Source organism: Lipophrys pholis (assembly GCF_963383615.2).
Source record: "Lipophrys pholis genome assembly, chromosome: 12".
NCBI classification, from domain to species: domain Eukaryota; kingdom Metazoa; phylum Chordata; class Actinopteri; order Blenniiformes; family Blenniidae; genus Lipophrys; species Lipophrys pholis.
In genome coordinates this window covers 21,679,000-21,700,163 of record NC_137641.1, presented here as the reverse complement: position 1 = coordinate 21,700,163, position 21,164 = coordinate 21,679,000, and the positions used below count along the sequence as shown (strand labels likewise).

The 21,164-nt window shown below is 41.1% G+C and overlaps 1 protein-coding gene across 1 annotated transcript; it reads left to right on the top strand.

The window, feature by feature from the left end:
• Positions 1–3,893: 3,893 nt before the first annotated feature.
• On the top strand, positions 3,894–20,160 carry LOC308118152 (splicing regulator ARVCF-like). Its single transcript, XM_080477427.1, has 16 exons — positions 3,894–4,093; positions 8,443–8,619; positions 9,449–10,095; positions 11,746–12,224; positions 12,314–12,497; positions 12,590–12,707; positions 12,918–13,086; positions 13,906–13,923; positions 14,053–14,124; positions 15,005–15,132; positions 16,584–16,734; positions 16,822–17,014; positions 17,241–17,352; positions 17,654–17,741; positions 18,904–18,980; positions 19,222–20,160. The coding sequence occupies exons 1-16, from the start codon at positions 4,073–4,075 to the stop codon at positions 19,312–19,314; spliced, it is 2,727 nt and encodes a 908-aa protein (XP_080333553.1). The 5' UTR covers positions 3,894–4,072; the 3' UTR covers positions 19,315–20,160.
• Positions 20,161–21,164: the final 1,004 nt, after the last annotated feature.

Sequence of the window (21,164 nt, the reverse complement as noted above, 5' to 3'; positions counted from 1 at the left end):
CAGACACATATTCGCCTGGATTGGCATACTTTTTTTTTATTTTAAATTGTATGATTCAACTGCATTCAGGTCATGCCTGCTTTTATATGAACTACTACTATTAATTATTTCTAGTATTATACTTTGATCTATTCTAAACAGTCCTTTGGTATTTAGAAAGGCTCAGACAAATGCATTTTTATTTTGATCGTTATTATGCTACAAACAAATGATGTTGGCAAAAAGAGATTTCAAATTTGAAGAGACACGTGTGTGTGTGATGATTCCAAATGCAGCAAACCCAGAGAAGAAAAAGTCAATGTAGAAGTATTCAAGTAGATTATTTGTGGGCGACGTGTGTGAGTTGGGGCTCTCTATGGAAATACAGGGAAACATTCAGTTGGGGTTTTAACGAGAAAGACTGAGTGGCTGAGTTCCACTGTAAGAAAAGTCACTGCAGTCTTATGATAAAGCCTGGAAGTTAGAAACAGTTGAGAGAAAATGACGGAGCCTACAGGTAATACACACTCTGTGCCTATCAGGCGGATGCAGCAGCTCTGTGTCGGTCCAACTCTGGAGCGGTTTCTCTATTCAGCCTGTTCACAAGAAGCAGGAGAAAGTCCTTGACGAAACAAATGCGGTTTGGCCATATTGAGCGTGATTGAGCGGAGAAAGGCTGCTACAAGATATGTGAGGCAGCGGGATGAAAAGTTTCAACAGCTCCGGTTCATAATGAATGAAATCGCCCGTTTGGCTTGCAGGTCAGTATCACTGACATTCTGCAGCATCAGGTAGAATTTAATTAATTCAGTTTCCCAACATTAAAACGTTAAGTAAATGTCAATAAATCCAGGATCATTTTTTGGGGAGAATTCATGAATTAAAAGGTCTCATTCATCATGGATGACATTTTAGGCTTTCATGAAAGTGCCACTATCTAGTGGCGGTTTCCGGTCACCTGTTGGCTTTTTGTCCTTTTTTGTTGAAGTAGTTCTGAACTTGTGATTTTACAGGCGTGGATCCTATGATTGCAAGGTGAACAGAGGCATAAATAACTTTGAACACACATTCATGTTAGTTTGGTGTTGTCTGGGGAGGTAAAAGCAAATGACATAAACTAATATGCGTACACAGACACTGTAGATGTAATCAAGAAATGCTCGGCTGTAATAGTGTCCAACCCCTGCAACAAAGCAAGGCAAAGAAGTTTCAGTACAAAATGACTCCAATTTTTTTTTTTGATTATAATAAAAGATTGACCAATATTTCACTAAGAGATCTGGCCAGATTAAAGTCAGTGAGCAAGTCATAAAGATGGCAAACCATTCAGTGCTTCGAAAGACTTTAAGGTGGATTTTGAAGGTGATTCTACAGAATGTTGTTCCAGGACCCAGTGAGAGGACGACTGACTGGTGATCTGCTCCATTCTCCACAAACCAAACTCTAGTAAAGACACGGATTTGATAAGGGACTTCATGCATGGAGTTGAACGCTCTCCCTGTGTGGATTATCTCTGGGCACTGCTTGCGCTCATAATCCAAAGACACGCTTGTTAAGTTACCTCCGGATTCCACATCGTCTATGGGTGTGAGACGGATGGAAGAATATACACTTGGTACGAAGGTCGGCTGATTGCATGAATATGTAGTTAAATGCAGACCAAAGGATTGCGAGTTGCCTGTGACGACGCTTGTCTGTTCCCGATGTGTACAGCGGTGCCGTTTGCAATGGACTAACAAACCTGATCCAGCAAATATGAAACAGCATGGCAGCTACACCTACACATACAGCTGCTTTGTGGTGTGGTGTTGTGTTATTGTTTAATGCATCATGACATTTCCTTTTCCTGCGCCATAAAAATATCCGTCATTCAAATATGCTGTATTTAAACACTACTGCTTTGAGATTTGTGTAAAAAAGAAGATGAATTCGAACACTTAAAACTTGAATAGAACAAACAAACTGCCTTCTTTTCTGGAGGTCTTTCCTTTTCCATGGGTTTTTCCTTTTTCTTGGATTGAAAAATACATCAAATGTGTTTTTTTAAGTCTCTATTACATATTACATTTTATGATACATTGTTATACTTAGTTGAAAAAGAACCTGAATATCAAACAGCCCCCCTAAAAAAAGAAGGAAAAAAAGCTTCAAAGAGTCTATCTTTAAACCAAAACCATTACGGCTCTCAATTAAGGTATTTTCCATTTGCCAGAACATGTACTTCTCGAGAGTTGAGAGAGAAACATGGGAGAGCGGTGAGCGGAATACAGTAAGTTGTAGTCCAGACAGACATTTTTCATATGTTACTAGTTGATTTTCTACTATGAACATTGTATGTCCTTCTGTGTTCGTTCAAATTTGCTTTAAAAAAAAAAAAAAAAAAAAAGTAATTTTACATTTCTTCAAGTCAAGATACACACCTCTGCACATTAACCTTTCTAATATAGTTTGAATAGCTACTTTTAGATGGTACAGATGATTTCTTTTTCTCATGTGTGAACTTAATTCAGTTTTATTTAAAGTTCATTTATCCGTCTTCTGTGCCATTTTACCTAGTTCAGGGTTACAGAATAAAGTCAATAATCTGAATTGAATTTCTTTAGGCATGGCATAAATTAAAGGTCAGCACTAAAGGGAGAAGAGGTTGGTGGAAGCACACATCCTAAGGTGAAGTGAGTCGGTGAGTAGATCCCAGCCAAGAGTTAGAAAAGAAGAACAGCAGCCTATGAAAAAGTAAATAGATAAAGGTTTGTAAAATGCTCAGAGATCAGCCATGTCGAGTGGCGTGTGTGTGTGTGTGTGTGCGCGTGCCTGCGAATGTATGTGCACGCACTGCTCTGCAGATAAGAGCTGATCATTTTTTACTTAGATAACTGTAGCAAGTGGTCTATTTGGAAGATGTCCTAGTTTGTTTCTTTTTACAGAGAAAAATAACTTCATCCTGAGCACATCCTTTGCTAAATGGAGCAGTGACGTTTCAGATCGGTTGGGAGTAATTCACAATTTTATAACACCCCCCCCCCCCCCCAAAAAAAATCCTCCCTAAAAGTAGGACATTTTTTGAACCTAAAACCTGTGTGCAGAATATTCACTCTCTGTTTGAATGTTTCTTCTTTGCCTGAACCGAATGCCAACACAAAGAGAAGGTGTGATGTGAAGTGGATTTGAGAGCAGTCAGTGATGGGCGGCGGAAGTAGACTTAATTTGTCTGGTTCTGTTTTGATTTAAGCGGCGAGCGTGTCTCTCTCTGGCCAGTGCTGCATGCAGCGTTTATGCACCTTCCCACCCCTCCATTCCCCTTCCCTCGTTCCTTGTTACACTGCACATGGGTGACACAGGACTGAACTAGTGCAGGCTGCTCTGTGCTCCAGCTGCATCAAAGCCCACAGGGATTGTTGTGTATGTGTGTATCTCTGTGTGTGTGTGTGCATGTGTGTGTGTGTGTGTGTGTGTGTGTACCCTGCCTGTGCGCCAGTGCTGTCAGAAATTATGGGGAGAGCAGAGGGATTGCAGGGCACTGCACTTACCTCAGCCATTCACAGGCTCAGCATCACACAGTTGATTCAGCACCTTCCTAATAGCGCACACATTAACTGCAGCACATATCAGAGGAGGAGTGCAGTAATGAGAGAGAGCCCCCGTGTTGGGTCTTGTGTGTTGGATGTGTGTGTCTGTGTGTGTTTGTGTGTGTGTGTGTGTGTCTGTAAGCATGTGAGACATCTGTGTTGAGCAAATGTGTGCATGGTGCGTCTAGTGTGTGTTTGTGTGAGAAAGAGAAACAGAGGCAGAGAGAGTGAACGCGGGAGGAAGAGAGAGCGAGAGAGTGAGAGAGCGGGGAGAGGGAGAGACAGAGAGAGGGAGAGAGAGAGAGAGAGAGAGAGAGAGAGAGAGAGAGAGAGAGAGAGAGAGAGGGAGAGAACGAGCGGACGTGTGTTAGTGAGAGCTGGGAGGAAGGATGGCTGCTCATGTTTGAACTGCCACAGATGCTCAAAGGGAGAGTCAAGGCAAAAATTCTGCAAAACCAGGGGACCACACGTCTCACGGGGGGACGCATCTTGTTCATCAATTGTGGGGAAGCAGAAAAGACTTGGCAATGCCTGCTGAAGTAAAAGAGGTGAGTGTGTGCTGGAATGGCTCTATTTGCTCTGTACCCTCCCTCTTTTTTTCCCATCAGTTTTTCCCCCCCCCTCCAGCAGAGAACTGTAGCAATCCACAGCTTTGCATTCTGTCTGTCAAGATGAATGAGAACGGCTTCATTCGCTTCACCTCCTTACCTCTCACTGCTGGTTGGTGCAGTCTTCTCGTGTGCATGGGGACATAATGCTAACATCTTCATCAAGCGTGTGTGTGTGAGAGAGCGAGAGTGCCCGTGTGTGTACGTGTAAGGCAGTGCATGCGCACAAAATGCATAGGTTATCTCAAAAGGGGGATAATCTTTGATTGCTTTGAGGAGAGAGGTTGTCCCCCTGTGGGGTAGCGCTGCACACACTCTGGCAAGTGCATTGCCATGATGTATCAGTGAGACATTAAATTTGGCCATGCAGCATTTAACTATTTGAGGATCAGAGTGAAAAAAGGGAGAGAAAAGTGGCTCGAAATAGGAAATTTGAGAATAAATATGCTTCTACTCTTTTTTTTTTTCTCTCTCTCTGTCTAAGCTGTCATTTTGAATCAGTCGCTTTGAAATCAAGCAGACGGATGTTTTTAAGGACATACATGTGATGTGCCCTTAAATGGACTGTAACTGTGCCTCTGCAAAAAAAAAAAAAAAAAAGTATGAAAAAGTATTTATTGTCATTTTAGTTCCAAATGAATGTGGAATTTGCTGCAACGTGTTGTGTAAAATTGTGTTTTTCCGACAGGAGCATCTCTGATTCAACAGATAGCAAAGGGCAGATGAGTTGTGACAAAGTTGTGACTAATGTCTTTTGACATCAGTGGGCTGATGTCATGTTTTATTATCTAGTGGAAGCGTTACTGTTTCAATCCTGCTGTTTGATGAAGACAAGATGCTTGTTCCACCTAATTTACACTCAAGTTTGCTCACTACAAAACGACTTTGTCACCACGGATGTGACTGCAATCCGGAGCGCTCATTTTTCAAATCATCTTTTATTTCCTGAAACAGATTGTGTGACAAGTTTTGAATCATGGCCTGTGCCTGCCGTGCCCTTGAGCTTGGACACCAAAAACTGAGCTCACTCAGCATTAGATCAGACTCTGTGCCTCCCAAAAATATTACCCAGGCTGCAGCTGGCCTCAATACTGAGAGTTGATGGGAACAAGATGCTAATCATGTCATTCTGTCTCCTGCACCACTGCACTGAACATCTTACACACCACACATTGCTGTTGTTCTATGTTTGTTTTTTCTTTTTGTTTTTTTTTTAAGCAAAGTCAGTTTCAGAATCATCATCTTGACCTATTTGGCTCTGTGAGCACACTTTGTTAGTGATGGTGCAGTGAGTTATTTAAATGAGCTTTGACTCATAGTGGCCTGGCCTTCCCTGGAGCTGGAATCAGACGGGGACAGCAGAGGCCCCTGTCCAGCCTATTATTGTCCTCCAAATCTTTAATCAAGCTGTCTGCAGAGGACAGTAGTGCCCCGTCTGTCTTTTAGCCAAGCGTGCATTTAGAGCTGCCTAACAATATCCAATCAACCTCCCCCAGAGGTGTTCAAGCCAGGATCATTTCCCCCACTGCCAATTTCTCCCTGGTGAACCCTTCATCTCCTCTTCCCTCGGACACATTTTGCTCATGGATATGAGGGCCTCTTGTGTTTGGTGAGGTGTCGGAAAAGTGAATCAATCTCTCTTTCTCCCCCCCCCTCTCTCTCGCTCGCCACATTCAGTCAGCTGGTCACTGCAGCCTGATTTAATGCAGCGGAGTTTAGTTCTGGGCACTTGTTCGGTTTAGTGCCGCAGCCTTGGAGGGAAGAGAGAGTTTGGGGAGATTTAACAGTTTATTTGGCCGAGCATATCGTATGGCATATTGTATCTGTGATACTGTGCGATGCATCTCAGATAAGATTTTATGCATTTGTGTTACGTTCCTCAAAGTTGATTGAGCAGGAGGGTAAACAATTCAGTCTTTTTTTTTAATAAATGATGCGACGGCCAGCGTTTCTCCATAGCTGGATCTTACAGTTACATTTCATTGTTCTGACTGGCCGTTTGCCTCATGGCTTGTCCCAAATATTAGAAGGACATACAGTATTAGAGCATGTTCGCTACAACACCCTATGACACTCATAGACACCCAATTAGATATTTATAGAAATCAAAAGAGCATTGATTTAAATGTTTGTAGACACACTGAAATGAATGTGAAGTTTGTTCGAAAGCCAGCATACAAAGTGTTTACAGTTAAAAACAACAACAACAAAAAACGCCTCCAGATCTGATTTGGACCAAGTTGCTGAATAATGAATCTACTCAGCTTAATGAAAGCCATTTTATTAGGGGGGGGGGGGGGGGGGGGATGAAAGGAAATTAAATTTTCGGTTTGAAATATACAACAGTGCACTACAAAAATATGCACATGTCGGAATCGGAGCAGCAGCTGGTGTATCGACTCAAGAGTCAGTGGTGGTATGTCAGATCTTGCCAATTAATATGTGTATAAAAGACAATAACTGACTGAATCACTTTTAATCCCATTACACCGTGGCAGCATATTGTCATTGGGCCATCCTTTATAAAAAAAACAACAGAACTCAGGCGTAAGGACGTAACACTACATAGACACTCCAGCTACCTATTTTATGGCCTTTCTTTTATTATACATACTGTATTTTCTTTTCTTACTGTCTGAATATGGATGTCGAGACAAATTATATCATGGGTGCATATGAAACATCAGTAATTTCCCTGCATGAATTCAACAGCTGAGGTTTCAAATTATACAAATGATCCAATAACGGTGAATGAATTGAAACGAGCTGTCAGCGCCATCTCTGCTCAAAACCCAACATGAAACACAGCTCCTTTATCATGTGCAGACAGACTTAATGATATGGCGTGCTGTCAACCTCTGAATGACTTCTATGTAAAGTTCACACACAAATGTTAAGGCAATCCACAGACTTACGCAAACTGGGGCTTTGACAACATGGCTAGGAGCGTTGTGCGCAATCAAAGTCATTTACTTTTTTCCAACAATTTCTTATACGTCAATTGTTTCTTTTATTTACTTCACATATCATAGGAAAATAAAAAAAAAGCTTCTAGCAAGCTAATAAACAAAGTTTGACTGAACAGGTTTTTTTTCTTCCAGTGCTTCTTTATTTGACCCTATGAGATAATCATAAGACATTAGCTCAGATATTGTGGGGGGGTGGAGGGGTTCCACAAGCCTTGTTCAGTCTTGTGTGCAATTTCCAACTGCCTTCAGGGACTGTGTTCATCTGTACAAACATAATATGCAAGTATAAGCAATATTGCATGGAAGCAGTGCACAAAGAGATGCATTCTGTCTCCTAGAAACAGTCGTACTTTGCGCAACAAGGCAGCAAAGGTCCCTGTGAAGATGCTGCTGGAAAAAGATGGAAACATGTCTGTAGCCAGAGTGAAACAAGCCTCATATCAACATAACAACAGAGCAAAAAGAGACCACGGCTCCAGAAGTGCCAAAAGCCAGAATACGCTTTGTATTTACACACAGCAAGATCACATTGTTTTGAGATATGCTGGCACAAGGGTGGATATTTCATTTCCATTTCTTGAGGGGAGGGAATCTATAGTGAAAGAAGTCAAACCATGAAATTTGTCAAACCTTTGTGAATAGCGTCAAATATAATAGTGTGCCATTGTGTGTGGCCATTGGTATCTATTGTTATATCTGGCAGAAGGTGTAAGATCAGGACCTCGTCTCAGCCATGAAGCAAGGCGGTGGTACCCTCATGGAGTGTGGATGTTGTCTTTCGAGATAAATTGGTACACTTCACAAAACATGTGGTATGTTGATGAAATGAATTAACATGAGCACGTTGAAGCAACACCCAGAAAGTTAAACACTAAAACAGGTCTTTCAAATGGACAATAGCACCAAACACAAGCTGTAACAAAAATGTTCAAGGACAATCAAGTCAAGTTAACAGAAATGTGACCTTAATCAAGCAGAACATTCGTGAGTAGACCTGAAAAATCGTGTGCAAGAAGGAGGCATTCATTTTCAGTTCCAGAAGCTCTGTCAGGTAGAATGAGTCACGACTACAGAAACTTAATGCGAGACATTTTTGAATAGTATATTTCCAACTGGAGGTCTTGTAAACTATAACTTAACTTTTGATCCACTGGGAATTTGATCAAAGAAAATGCTGGAATCAATGATTCATTACTCACAATATGCCCTGGAAATGAACTTTAAAGACAAAAGGTTCAATCCAATGAATGTAAATATCTGACTTAAATGTACATAGTACACACAGAAATGAAGTTTCTTTTGTTTCTGTGCGTGATTTAGGAGCAGAGCTCGGAGGGGCCTCCTCCGCTCTCTTTGTCCCAGGAGGCGAAAGAGGCGGCGCAGGATATCCAATCAGCCAATGAGGAGCTGGACACTCCCACATCTATCGCCTCGGTGATGACGTCGACCAATGAGAGCTCCACAGAGACCGACACCCCGCTGCAGACCGACACTGAGGTTCATTGCTTTATCATCAAACTTTTCAACCACCTACTAATTCACTAGTGCCTGATATTCCTTAAAAATTACATTCACCAACCAATTAAAAGCTTTTATACCTTTTTTGTTCATGATAATAGTGAAATGTTTATTCAACACAGTGATTTATTTTGTATTGCACATTTAACATTTTTAAGGGAAGGCAGAAACAATAAAAGGTAGAATTTATCCAAACCCCCAAATTAATATTTATATCAAAGTCTCTGTTATCAAATCACCATTGACAGCTCACATTTTTTGTCTCTGTTTTTCCATATGCTCGATTTTTAGCATAAATACCCAAATCAAGTCTTTCTTACTTGCAAGTAAAGAGTTAAAATCTAAATCAATTTACAATACCAGACAATTGAATTTACTACAATTTACTGTGCTTCCAAACAGTGGCTGGACCTCACTTTGTTTCATCCAAGTCCAATCTAAACTCATTTTCAACTAAGGGGGATTCATTATTCTTTGGCAGGAACGGAGAATTCATTATTTACTGGAGCCTCACAAAGCCAGGGATGTGCTGAAATGATGATGATTGATCATCACTATAAGAAATTGGATGGGCTGTGGATTTTAAACACAATGATAAATGCACATTGCAGGTAACAGACGAGTTTGGCCTATTTTTTAGCAAATTAAGACCAAATACTTCCTGCTCAGACTGTAAACACTCCACTTTGGCGGCATTTAAAGGGAGAAAATGAACCTGCAGACGATCAGACTAATGGGGTCTAAATAACTAACACGGTCTGATGAGATTTCTGCAGAGATAACAGTTGTGGTGCATCAATCCCCGTAGGACTCTAAAGCTGTGGAGCAGGAGGTTGAACCGGCTTTGAGTGACACCCAGGAGCCCCCAGAGACACAGCAGGAGAGCTTCCAGACATCGGATCTCCCTGATCTCGCATCAACTCCAGTGATTCAAGAAAACGTTCTCACTGAACAAACTACTGCTGAAGCAAACACCGAACCATGTGAGCCAGTTACTCCACCACCACCACCACTAACAACAACAACAACAACAACAACAAGCACCACCACCTCAGCTGCCCCGCCACCTCTGCCCATTCAGCAGCCCGTGGAGACCCAACCAGTAAACCCAGACAACCAAAGCAGAGTCTACGCCCTCCCCGATGCCTACAGAAGCATTGGGGGGGATTTGTGTGCTGGATATGGAAGTCTGTCCCGCCTTTCCCTTCATGGCTACTGGCCCAACAAAAACTTCCAGCCCGGGGCTCACTACACCTTGCCCTTCCTCAGAGACAGCTACGCTGCCCCAGGCCTTGGCAGCCAGACAGAGGATGATGGCCTCACTGAACGAGGAGAAAACAGCCCTCTGGATATGAAATCTGACCACCCAGCTGCTGGTTATGCAACACTGGGGGGAATCCACCAGTTTAGGCCAATTACCACGATGGAGCTCCTCCGGGAGCCCTCGAGAACCAGGTAAGGGGGATGGTACGTTAGATTATATGTTACTGATCCCACAGGAGAAACTTTGAAAAATGTTTCTCACTGCTACTTTTCACAATGCCTGGAGTGAGGGTCAAGCACAGATCAGTGATCATGGAAACATTCTGAAAGTAGAAAGCAAACATGTTTGTGCTGCGATGCCAAATAGAAACTGGAGAGGTAAAGCAAAACCACCTTAAATGCATTTCTGTGTACTTTGTTTTATTTGCAATTGGGAGTGTATTATCAGATGAATTAGCTGTAGATGACAATGACCTATGCTAGTATCAGATTGTTTCAGATCATCCACTCCACCACCTTCAATACCTGCTTTATCAAAGTAAGGGCCATGGAGAACTGGATTCAATTCCAGTAATGCTCACCACTCCAGTTTGGTCCACTGTAATTCCAATACAACCCTCGATAAATAATAAGTTTAGTCTTCCTTTACACACAAGGTGAATGGTTTGATCCTGATCTTGCCTTTAGTGCCATTGTGCACAACACTGAACACCAAGTTGGTCCCAATCAGGGATGAGGATCTCACATTGCAGCTCGATCACCACTGGAGTGGGAGTGAGTGAGCAAACAAGATGGAGAGTGGAAAGCCCTTTGAGACTGCCAAGGTGAACGCAAACTGTATAAAAAATACTCCATTTACCATTACCATATCAGGAGCCCTGTTAACAAAGCTGCTGGGGAGCCACTTAAAAGCCAATTGACCTTGAATGTTAATGGTACATTCGCAGAGCATGTTTAGATTTCATAACATGATAAAGAGAGCACATTATTGCAGCAGACATTCAGAATATAACAAAATGGCTTAACAATAAAGGACATGGTCGGCAGAAGATTAAACGCAATATGCCCAATTCATTTCAGCCTTTACGTGTCAGGAAAAAAAAAATTGCTGATTAACGCCGAGGTCATGCAGTGCAATATAAAAATATTAAACATTAGAATATATTTAATATAGGTTGTTGAAAACTTGGGACACTCTCAAATAACAAAGAGTGAGCGTGCAAGTGTGTGTAGTGCTCCATGCTGTTCCAGCAAAAATATAGAAATCAAGGCTTTATCATAGAGGACCTGAGATGACAAATAATATATATTAAAGTCTGCAAGCTGCACAGGCATCCGGAGGTCGCCTCTGTCCTGTTCCTGTGAGTCAGCCTTCATAATAGAAAGACAGATGGACAGCAGTTAAGCAGCAGCTGGTATCAATCAGGAATGGCAGCCTGCAGCAAAGTTGATAAATAAGGAGGTTTCACCTGTTATTGCCTGCCAGACACTTTCCCTTCTCCCATTCAAAGAGAGAGAAGGATGTTTACGGAAGGTACAATGCTGGTAAATTCACTGACACCCTGTCTATTAAAACCAGATACTTTCGATATAACACCATTTCATTCAAGCCGCTGATTATTACTGGAAGAGGTTGGCATATATGAAAATACACACTGATTGATGGATATACATGCCATGGACCTAATTCTCTTCAAGTAAAGCAAATATATATATAAAACTATAACGTGTTGAGTCACACTTGAAGAATGATCCACATTTTTAAACTAAGCATTTTTGATATGCAAGATCTTGTTCGTTGTATGAAAATAAACGTATGTAATTCTTTTTCTGGTTCTTCAGAAGTGGCTATGATGATGCGTTCATGGCCCAACTGGAGGGGAATTTGAACCCTTTCTTCCAGGCCATGTGTCGAGCTCAGACCCTGCAGTTGCCCCACAAACGCAGCAGCATGGTCAGCCTGGACAGCATCCGAAGAGACCCGCGCTGGAGAGACCCCAACCTGCATGAGGTGATCGCCATGCTCAGCCACCCAATGGATCCAGTAAAATCCAACGCCGCCGCCTATTTGCAGCACCTATGTTATGAAAACGACCGAATCAAGCAGGAGGTCCGCCAGCTGAACGGGGTGCCGATCTTGGTGGAACTATTGGACCATCCTAAAGCTGAAGTGCACCGAAAGGCCTGTGGAGCATTGCGCAACATATCCTTCGGAAAGGACCACAACAACAAGATGGCCATCAAGAGCTGCGATGGCATACAAGCTCTGGTTCGGCTACTGAGGAAGTCCAGCAGTATGGAGGTCAAAGAGTTAGCCACAGGTACACATGAAATCCTTGAAGTCGGCGCGACAAACTGCAAACTTTCAAGTCACTTTATTCTTTACTCTTAATTATATTCTTTCCTGCAGGCACTCTGTGGAACCTTTCATCACATGAGCCACTAAAGATGATGGTTATCAACCAGGGACTTCAAACACTGACTGATGAAATCATCATCCCACACTCCGGCTGGAGGAGAGACTCGACCGATCCCTCCAAACTGCAGAGTGCTGAGTGGACCACGGTGTTTAAGAACACCTCTGGATGTTTGAGGTACATCGAGCTGCTGCTTTCGAACAGATGTGAGTACCAACTGATCTGTGATGGTGTTTGCGCCGCTTTGCTAACAAAGTGTTTTTCTCCAGGAACGTCAGTTCAGACGGAGCAGAGGCTCGGCAGAGACTGAGGGAGTGTGAGGGCTTGGTGGACGCGCTGCTTCATGCCCTTCAGTCAGCTGTGATCAACAAGGACACAGACAATAAGGTTCCTGCAGTCGTCACACTCTTTTAAAAACATTTATTTTTTTTATAATTATTTGAAGGTCTGTGTGCTAAGTGTTTAATACTACATTGCTCTAACTGGTGATGCTCACACAATACTGAACAAAAATCACCTCTGGAAGAGTGACGAGTAAGTGAAATGGCTGTCCACACCATCTTTGATCAAAATGTTCTCATTGTTCTCTGCATTTAGTCGGTAGAGAACTGCGTCTGCATCCTTCGAAACCTTTCCTATCACGTTCACAAAGAAATACCAGGAGCTGAGAGACTTCAGGAGCCCCATGTTAATCTTATGATGAGATCAGTGGGGCATCAGAAGAAAAAGAATGAGCCTGACTGCTTCCCAGGGAAGAGACCCAAAGGTTGGTCGACCATGTTACCGTACGTGCAGAACTTAATCAGCTCTGTTTGTCAGGCTTGTCAGGTGCTGAGGGCCATGGGCACATGTATATATCTCTTTACATATAAAGCCATCTTATGCTGTAGAAGCAGGAATCGCTTATGCTTTTTGAAAGGCGTACATCTGAAAGGAGCCTGCGTTCGCGCATATATTTTGTCTAAAAGTTTTATTTCCTGATTTTTCTTTTCATGGATCTTTTCTCTTCAATAACCACAATACATAATTTTTCTAACTTTCATGACACTTAATAGCTAAATAGTTTAGTTTAGTTTAGTGTCTCTGTGAACCAAGTATTTCTCTTTGCTTTTAAGATGTTCTTTCTCTAAGCATTCAGGTTTCACATTCTTCTGAATATTTCATATTGTTGCACTTGGAGGAGAAAATGACAGATCTTTCCCTCACGGAGGTTCTAGGGTTGAAAAGACATTTTTATACTTTGTTACATCATTTTGAGACTGTGAAACTTTTCAAACTAATGCATTACACACACGAGGAAAAGGGGATTAAACTGGTAATTACTGTTCTGACTACAGCCAGTGTTTTTTCTTTTGCTCAATGTAAATTAACCGAGAAACATTGGGGCAATTTAAAGTTTTATAGCTCCTCTCAGCAATGCCAAATTGACAAAGTCTTCTCTGAGTCACTTGTTACCCTGATACCATCATTGTCTTGCGACATGGACGAGCTGTGAGCTTTCTATAGCTGTGTCCTTTTGCAGTACAATCAACCCGTTGAATTGATGTTCTTTCTCCCGTTTTCCCCTTCAAACCATCTTGATCAGAGGAGTGGTTCAATCAAGGTCAGTCTGTTCGTTACTCCTGAACATTTAGGTAACACAATATATGTGCTTTTGTGATCTTCTGTGTACTGGAAAAAATAATAATTCAGAACTGGTGTTTGTGTGCATGTGTGTGTCTGTAATGTGCAGGTTGGAAAAAGGGCTTTATGGACAGAAAATACAGTACATTGGATTTACCAAAACGTACAGAACTAATGAAAGGTATATGTTTGAAAAAATTAAATATCTGCTTAACGACACTTGTAAATCTTAATACAAATACTGACTGCGGGATGACTCACAGTGACATTTGTAAAGTTGCAGACTTTGCTTCAGAATGATTGTTTAAAAGATGAAAGGTAAACAGAATATTAAGAGCTCCCATCATGGCTTTCCTTTCTATGTGGAGTTGTTTGCTGTATAAGCATGACATTGGCATAGCCTGAAAGGGAATTCATTGAAATGCAAAGCCACGCATCAGCACCTGCACCACTTGTGGAGACTTTCATTACTAAAACAAAATGGCCCATCAACTAAAAGACTGATAAAAATTTATCCAGCAGGGAGGATCTTTTGGCAACAGAGACTGGGCATTTGCAGTGCATCTTTATTTAGTACTGCTGAACTATCTTTAAATATTGTAGGTATTTGTGGTTGCTTCCAGCTATTAATGTAGTCTTTATACGGACGTAATGGTGAGGAAAAAAAAATAAATCTCACAATAGTGCCGTAGGGCTGATAACTGTATATGCGGATATGGCTACCATTAAAACAGAGATCAGAGCTTTTCCCTCCCACGCTGCAGCCAGTGAATGCAGATGAGAAAGATAAGCATGTTACAGTTCAGGGTCAGCTTTATAAATACTTGTCATTGGTCCAGCAGCCAGTATTGGCTCTTTTTAAAATTCCTGTGCCTGAGTTGCATTCATGCAGTTTCATTAAATAAATCTATACATATACTGCTAACCTATTGATCGAAATAGAGGGCATTATGTTTAAAGCAAACATATTTGTGATCATAAGTTTAAAAAAAAAAAAAAAAAAAAGCCAATTAGTTTTTTTATTTTTTAGATGCTCACATGTCTCTGCCTTTCTGTCGAAGGCTTGGAGCTGCTGTACCAGCCGGAGGTGGTGAGGCTCTACCTCTCTCTTCTTACCTGCAGTCACAACCACAACACCCTGGAGGCAGCCGCAGGAGCGCTGCAGAACCTTGCTGCGGGACACTGGGCTGTGAGTAGATGGAGCAGTTCCAAGATTTTTTTTTTTCCTTTTTCTTCTCTCTCATGACTACAGGGGCTGTGATTGTGGTGTATGCAACACATTTTGAATCTGTCAAGTGGAACCTGCTTGAAATAGGTTTTATTTGGATGTTGCATATCGAGTCAGTAATCTTACTGTGACTCTTTGTTGTTGCTTGATGAGACGCTCAAGATTGAGCAATAGTTTAAATAAACGGAAATGCATCTGACTTTTGTTGTTGAATTAATTGTCTGAATCCATGTTTTACTTAAGGGAATGCAGACTCAAAGTTCTTCTCTTGGCTAATTGGTTTTGGTTTTTTTAGGCAATATCATTAATCACCTTAATCCAAATAGTCTCTCGAGGTTGACCTTGACATCCATAGTCTATGATCACAGATTATTTTTAACTGTTGTGTATCCTCAAGGGAGTCTAGGGGTTTTCTAAATATTGTCCTGTGCCAAAGTGGAATCTGCAGTGAATGTCACTGTCATTTAAGATCAAAACTCTTCTCAGATTAAAGGAATCCTACAATTTTACATTTCTTCAACCAAGCTGTGTCACAGGAGAGGAGATGGGACATTTAAACCAGATTCATAGTCATATCATAATTAAGAATAAAGTAATATAATTCATATTTTGTTTGGAAGTAAAATGATTTGTAAAAATGGAAAACCACAAGATGAAAGAAAGTTTAAGCATTCGTAATATACAAATAATATAATATATACAATTTTTATCTCAAAGTCTTTAAAAAGTCTATAAATCAGCTCTCGCTCTGAAACTGTTTGTGTCTTTTAACAATGCTGAAAACCAGCAAAAGCAAAATGCACTTTACTAAAATGTCACCAAATACCACTTGAAAATGTATTAAAGTACTAAAGTTAGCAACTATAATTATGACCTTCACATGAGCAGTAATGTAAAGTAACTCAAAGGCATACACTGACAGCACACTGATGTTTCAGAGATTTGGGATGAAAACCAGCTATTTTGGATTTTTGGTACCACAGTATTTCGCAGTGACGGCAAACTGTCTATGAACTACTGTGATGTGGAATAAAAGTTAGGAACATCAGCCAGTGTAACGTGACCACTGCACGATTAGATATGAGTAGCAATCCTCAGTTCTACACAAGAGTTAACGTGTGGACGAGTTGTGTTGCAAATCCTGATCTCTGGACAGGACATGTTTGGGTGAGGAATGCGAAGTTATTGTTATGCCTTACCATTGATCATGAGGTTCATCGATGCCAATGCCAGCTGAGAGAATGAAAAGGAGTCTCATTGAAGCAATTACAAAGAAAATAATGATCTAATTAAAGAATGTAGTATTCCATAAATCTGTTCACATTTTTTCATTTCTTTCTAGCGAGGTAGAAAAGCTAGGAATCCAGTTTATCTTCACACAGACTTCAAACGTTGAATGTTTCTGCTTGTAGTGGTCCAGCTACATTCGGGCGACAGTGAGAAAAGAGAAAGGGCTGCCTATTCTGGTGGAGCTGCTGCGCTCTGATGTGGACAAAGTGGTGCGCGCTGTGGCTATTGCTCTTCGCAACCTGGCCATGGACAAAAGGAATAAAGACTTAATAGGTACAGACTTGCAAGTGTCACCCGCACGCACCCGTCTCTGCACCTGCAGTGTCTAACTTCAGCTGTGCTCTCTGCGTGCCACTGCAGGGAGCTACGCTCTGAGGGACCTCGTCAGTAATCTGCCATGCGGGCAGCAGCACCCAGCCAAGAATCTTGAGGGAGATACGGTGGTGTCTATTTTGAACACAATCCACGAGATCATCACAGATAACCCAGAGAATGCCCGAGTGCTCATTCAAGGTCACGCTGTGCAGAAACTAGTGGCCATCAATAAATCCAGGTACATCACTCTCTTTCAGTGGGTTGTATGTTCGGTCATTTCACTGTCTTCAACAATCTGGCTTTCTTCTAACGCCGCCTCAATGCAACATCCTATGATATAATGAGCACAATCTCGCAGGCCATTCAGAAAGGGATTTGAATCATTTTGACAGTATTGTTTTACAGCTGTCCTTGGCTGTTTATCGCAATGTCCAATTTGTCTTTTTTTTTTTTTCTTTTTTCAGCCAATCGGCACGGGAGACCAAAGCAGCATCCCATGTGCTTCAGACAATATGGGCCTACAAGGACCTGAGGAACACTCTGATGAAGGCTGGCTGGACCAAGAGTCACTTCAAGGTATTTATCCTTTTGGATTTAGGAGCAAAAACACTCTGTTCGATCACAGTATTTTGCATGTGGTACTGAAGAAGTGGACGACAATGTTATATAGTGAAATCTTTTTCAAAGATACAAAGAGACAAGAGACTGCTTTCAACTGATCAGCTCCTGTTGCTCTTCAGTGACTTTCCAAGGCACAGTCCTTCAAATCAAAACCAATTCAATGTCCATGCATACAACCACAACGTAAAGAGATCCATCTGTTTCATGTCCAACCAGCATAATGTTTTTCTTTTCTTTTCTTTCTTGTCTTTCAAAGCCCACGCTGACTGGAACGACTAAAAAATCCAAGAGTGGAAAGCAAGGCAGTGATGACATTACTTTGCCGCTCATGGACAAAAACCAAGGTCAGAGTCACCGCTTGCATTCTTTCAGCAGGAGGTTATTAAGCCATCATCTAACTCATAGAAGTGTCCTCTTGTCCAGAGAACTCAAAAGACTTTTAAACATAATGAGGTTCTTGTTGTGTCAGGGACAGAAAACTGGGCCTTTTCATTCCCAGAACATATTCTGCTGAAACATTGCCTTAAACCAGCGATGTGCTGCCAAGGTTATCAGTGCAGGGACTTGGCTTATTAGCCTGAACAGTCTTCCAGGGGCAGGCCATGCTCATGCATCACCAGTCACTTCTGATTTGAAGGTTTACCAAAGGGGCACCCATCTTCCCAAGTCAACAGCGACCTCTAGCTTCCCTCTGAAACAGGGAGCTTCTCTGAAGACTGCCTTTAAATTATGAGCACAATTTAAAAAACCCTTGAGTGTATCATTACATTGTGTTTGGCAGTTTGTGGTTTCAGTTAGTGGTTAAGAGACGCGCACCTTATCTATGCTTCGCATCTGGGTGCATTTTACATAAAACTTAAAAACAAGCAGAAAACAGGAGGTCATAGCGACAGAAAGAGGCCCAGACCTCTCTGTCCCACATAACTTCCTCCAGCTCCTCTTGATGCGGTCCTCGTGGATGGTTCAGTTCCCCTATCACAAAGAGTGGGGCCCGCCACCCTGTGGAGAAAACTCTTTTCAGCCGCTTGTGTCGGCGATCTTACTCTTTCGACCCAAAGTTTAGGAGCATAGATGAGGGTGAGGATGTAGACAGACTGCGAGACAGAGAGCTTTGCTCTGCAGCTCAGCTTCCTCTTTACCACTGATCTCACAGTTCCTCCTTCCATAAACAAAGTCCTTGTAACTTTTTTTGTGAAGTTAAATAAGACAAGATACGTTCGTGAGCTTTGTAAAGTACTTTCAATGTGCAATGAAAGATGTGGAAGACTAATAGCCGCAAAACAATACAATTATAGGTAAATAAGCACTGTGTGACTCTGCAGCTCTCGATGACAATGCAGTGTGATGTTTAGTGAGGTTCAGTTTTCAAAACTTATTACACTCCTGAGTGACAACATTTTCCCTGCAAACAGAGTAACATCTGCTACTTTATTCCTTTCGTGTGTTTTCCAAACAGCCCATGTCTCCCCTTGTCTTCAGTGAAATGATTATAATTTTCCCGTACAGATGTATATTCCAGTTTAGAGCCAAATGACAGAGTTGGAGATGGAAAGCCGCCTGTTGTTGAAAGAGACGCTCTCCAGGTAATCTGTCTTCTTAACGTTCTCACTGCCTCTATGGTTGCTCCATATCTAAGAGACGAGGAGACAGCATGTTGAATTTGTGGTGTAATTAGATGTACAATTGTACACTATAAGTGATTTCTTTACCTCTTGCTGCTTTGAGGGATTAGCATATGAGAGTTTTGTTTTAAAAAGGATTTCTTTCTCACTTATGTTTCACATGCAAATGGCTCTCGTTGGCTGGTTGCGTTTCCTGAACCAGGCGATAAGTGAGAGAAAACACTTCATCAGAGCTGGCAGGCCTGCAGTGGGCCTCATGGATAACAAACCTCCACCGCTGGACTCCTGGGTATAAACACAACAACACAGCCAGTCCAGCCCGTTAAATCCTGCAGAGACGCTTTGCACTCGTGAAATTCAGATTTGTGCCATCTGATCATTCTGTACAGACAAACACATTCACTTGAAGTTGTTTCCTCTGTTTACAGGAAATAATGTGCCAAACATTTACATGTATTTATTAACGATTGTGGAGGTGATTTGGCAATAGATTTTACAGATTTATCATTTAGGCTGATATATTGTATGTCTGAAATCAATGACGGGATGACATAAGAAATTGTCCAAATATGCAAACTGTGGTGAAACATGACTCCAAAGAATATATGACATGTACAGTTTGAATTTTGCTCCTTATCTACTGCATACTTCTAGTTTGTCAAGTTACTGAGGCCTGAAATGACACATGGACTTGTTGTGGACCAGCTCTATGAGAATTTGTGGGCTAAAAAAAGACTGTACAAAAATAATTTCTGAATTCTTATTTTGTTATGTGGTTGAGACATTTAGGATTAGACTTATTATGGATCATGCAATTAAATTGCAATTTCACTTGATTCTTGCTAAATTAGAATAGACTGTGGGATCACTAGCAAATCTCTATATAAGTCTCTATTCCATTTGTTTCAAGATAGGCAAAATGGGATTGTAAATGTGTAACAAAGGACTGTTAATATTCTAAATGAAGGCATTTATATTGTAATGTTTATTGTAATACCCATGTTATTAAGTAAAAGTTATTTATGTGTATTAGCTAATACCAGTAAGTGAGCCTACACTCAATACAACTCTGCTTTGCAGTGGTCTTTTTTGCATTGCGATGTTGAACGAAAATGAAAATAAATGATGTGCATAATTTCTCAGATTGGTTGTATTTACTTGTTTTATCTGTGGAATTATATGTCATCTATAATAAAATGAATTCTAGATTGAATTGCAACTACTAAACAGCAAAAAGATACTATTATTATATACTGTTATCATTTAAAGATAGTTGAGTTTGATTGAATGACCATTGTGGGGGGTGCTTTGAGGATTTCCTCTTATTAATTTTGCTTCATCATGGTTAGCTTTGAAATGCTACGTGCTTGTATTTCTATCTGATTTGTATGTATTTGTGGCCTGAGCTGATTTCCAAAAGCTATGAAGCTGAAAACCAAACAGCAGCTACAAACACAAAAAACAATTATTCATGAGATAAAATCAATAATTTAAACTCTTTACTAATGTGAACAAGGAATATGTACAGAGAGTGAGTCTGCAGTGGCCTCTTGTGGACAACCCAAAATATGATTAATGAAACTCTTAACTGGTAATTGATTTTACTCATTAGACAAAAAAAAAAAAAAAAAAAATATATATATATATATATATATATATTATGCACATCATTTCACAACAGTTTGAGATCACTCCCATTTGCAGAGGGGTGGTATTTTTTTATTGTTTTAACCTTATTTTCTGATTTTCAGTCTGCCATCTTTTGATTTGAGTTTTGTGCATGGAATAGCTGATCATAAATGATGTGCCATACTAAATTAATGCAGGATTTGTTAGTGTTGATAGAAAAAAAAATACAATTATATCTGCATGAAACAATATCAGAGGACTTTATGGGTACGTTCCTCCTGCGGAGAGAGAGAGGAGGGCAGAGCAGGGCCTTACTGACATCTCCAAACATGTCAGCACAGCACATTGGACAGCACAGCCCTGCCCTCAGATCCAAAGCACAAGATCAACAAGGGCAAGGCAGTTTTCTCTTTGCCCCCAACAGCAACCCGTTGTCCTTTAACGAAGGAGAGTCCTCCCGCGAAAGGTCAAACTGTCCGCAGGTATCTTCTCCAAGGACCCACATCTCTACTCTGA

Coding starts and splice junctions, on each gene's coding strand:
- LOC308118152 (XM_080477427.1), top strand. CDS start 4,073: ATGCCTGCTGAAGTAAAAGAG. Junction 16,735..16,821: donor AAGGAATAAAGACTTAATAG/GTACAGACTTGC, acceptor GTGCCACTGCAG/GGAGCTACGCTCTGAGGGAC. Junction 17,742..18,903: donor GCTCATGGACAAAAACCAAG/GTCAGAGTCACC, acceptor TTTCCCGTACAG/ATGTATATTCCAGTTTAGAG.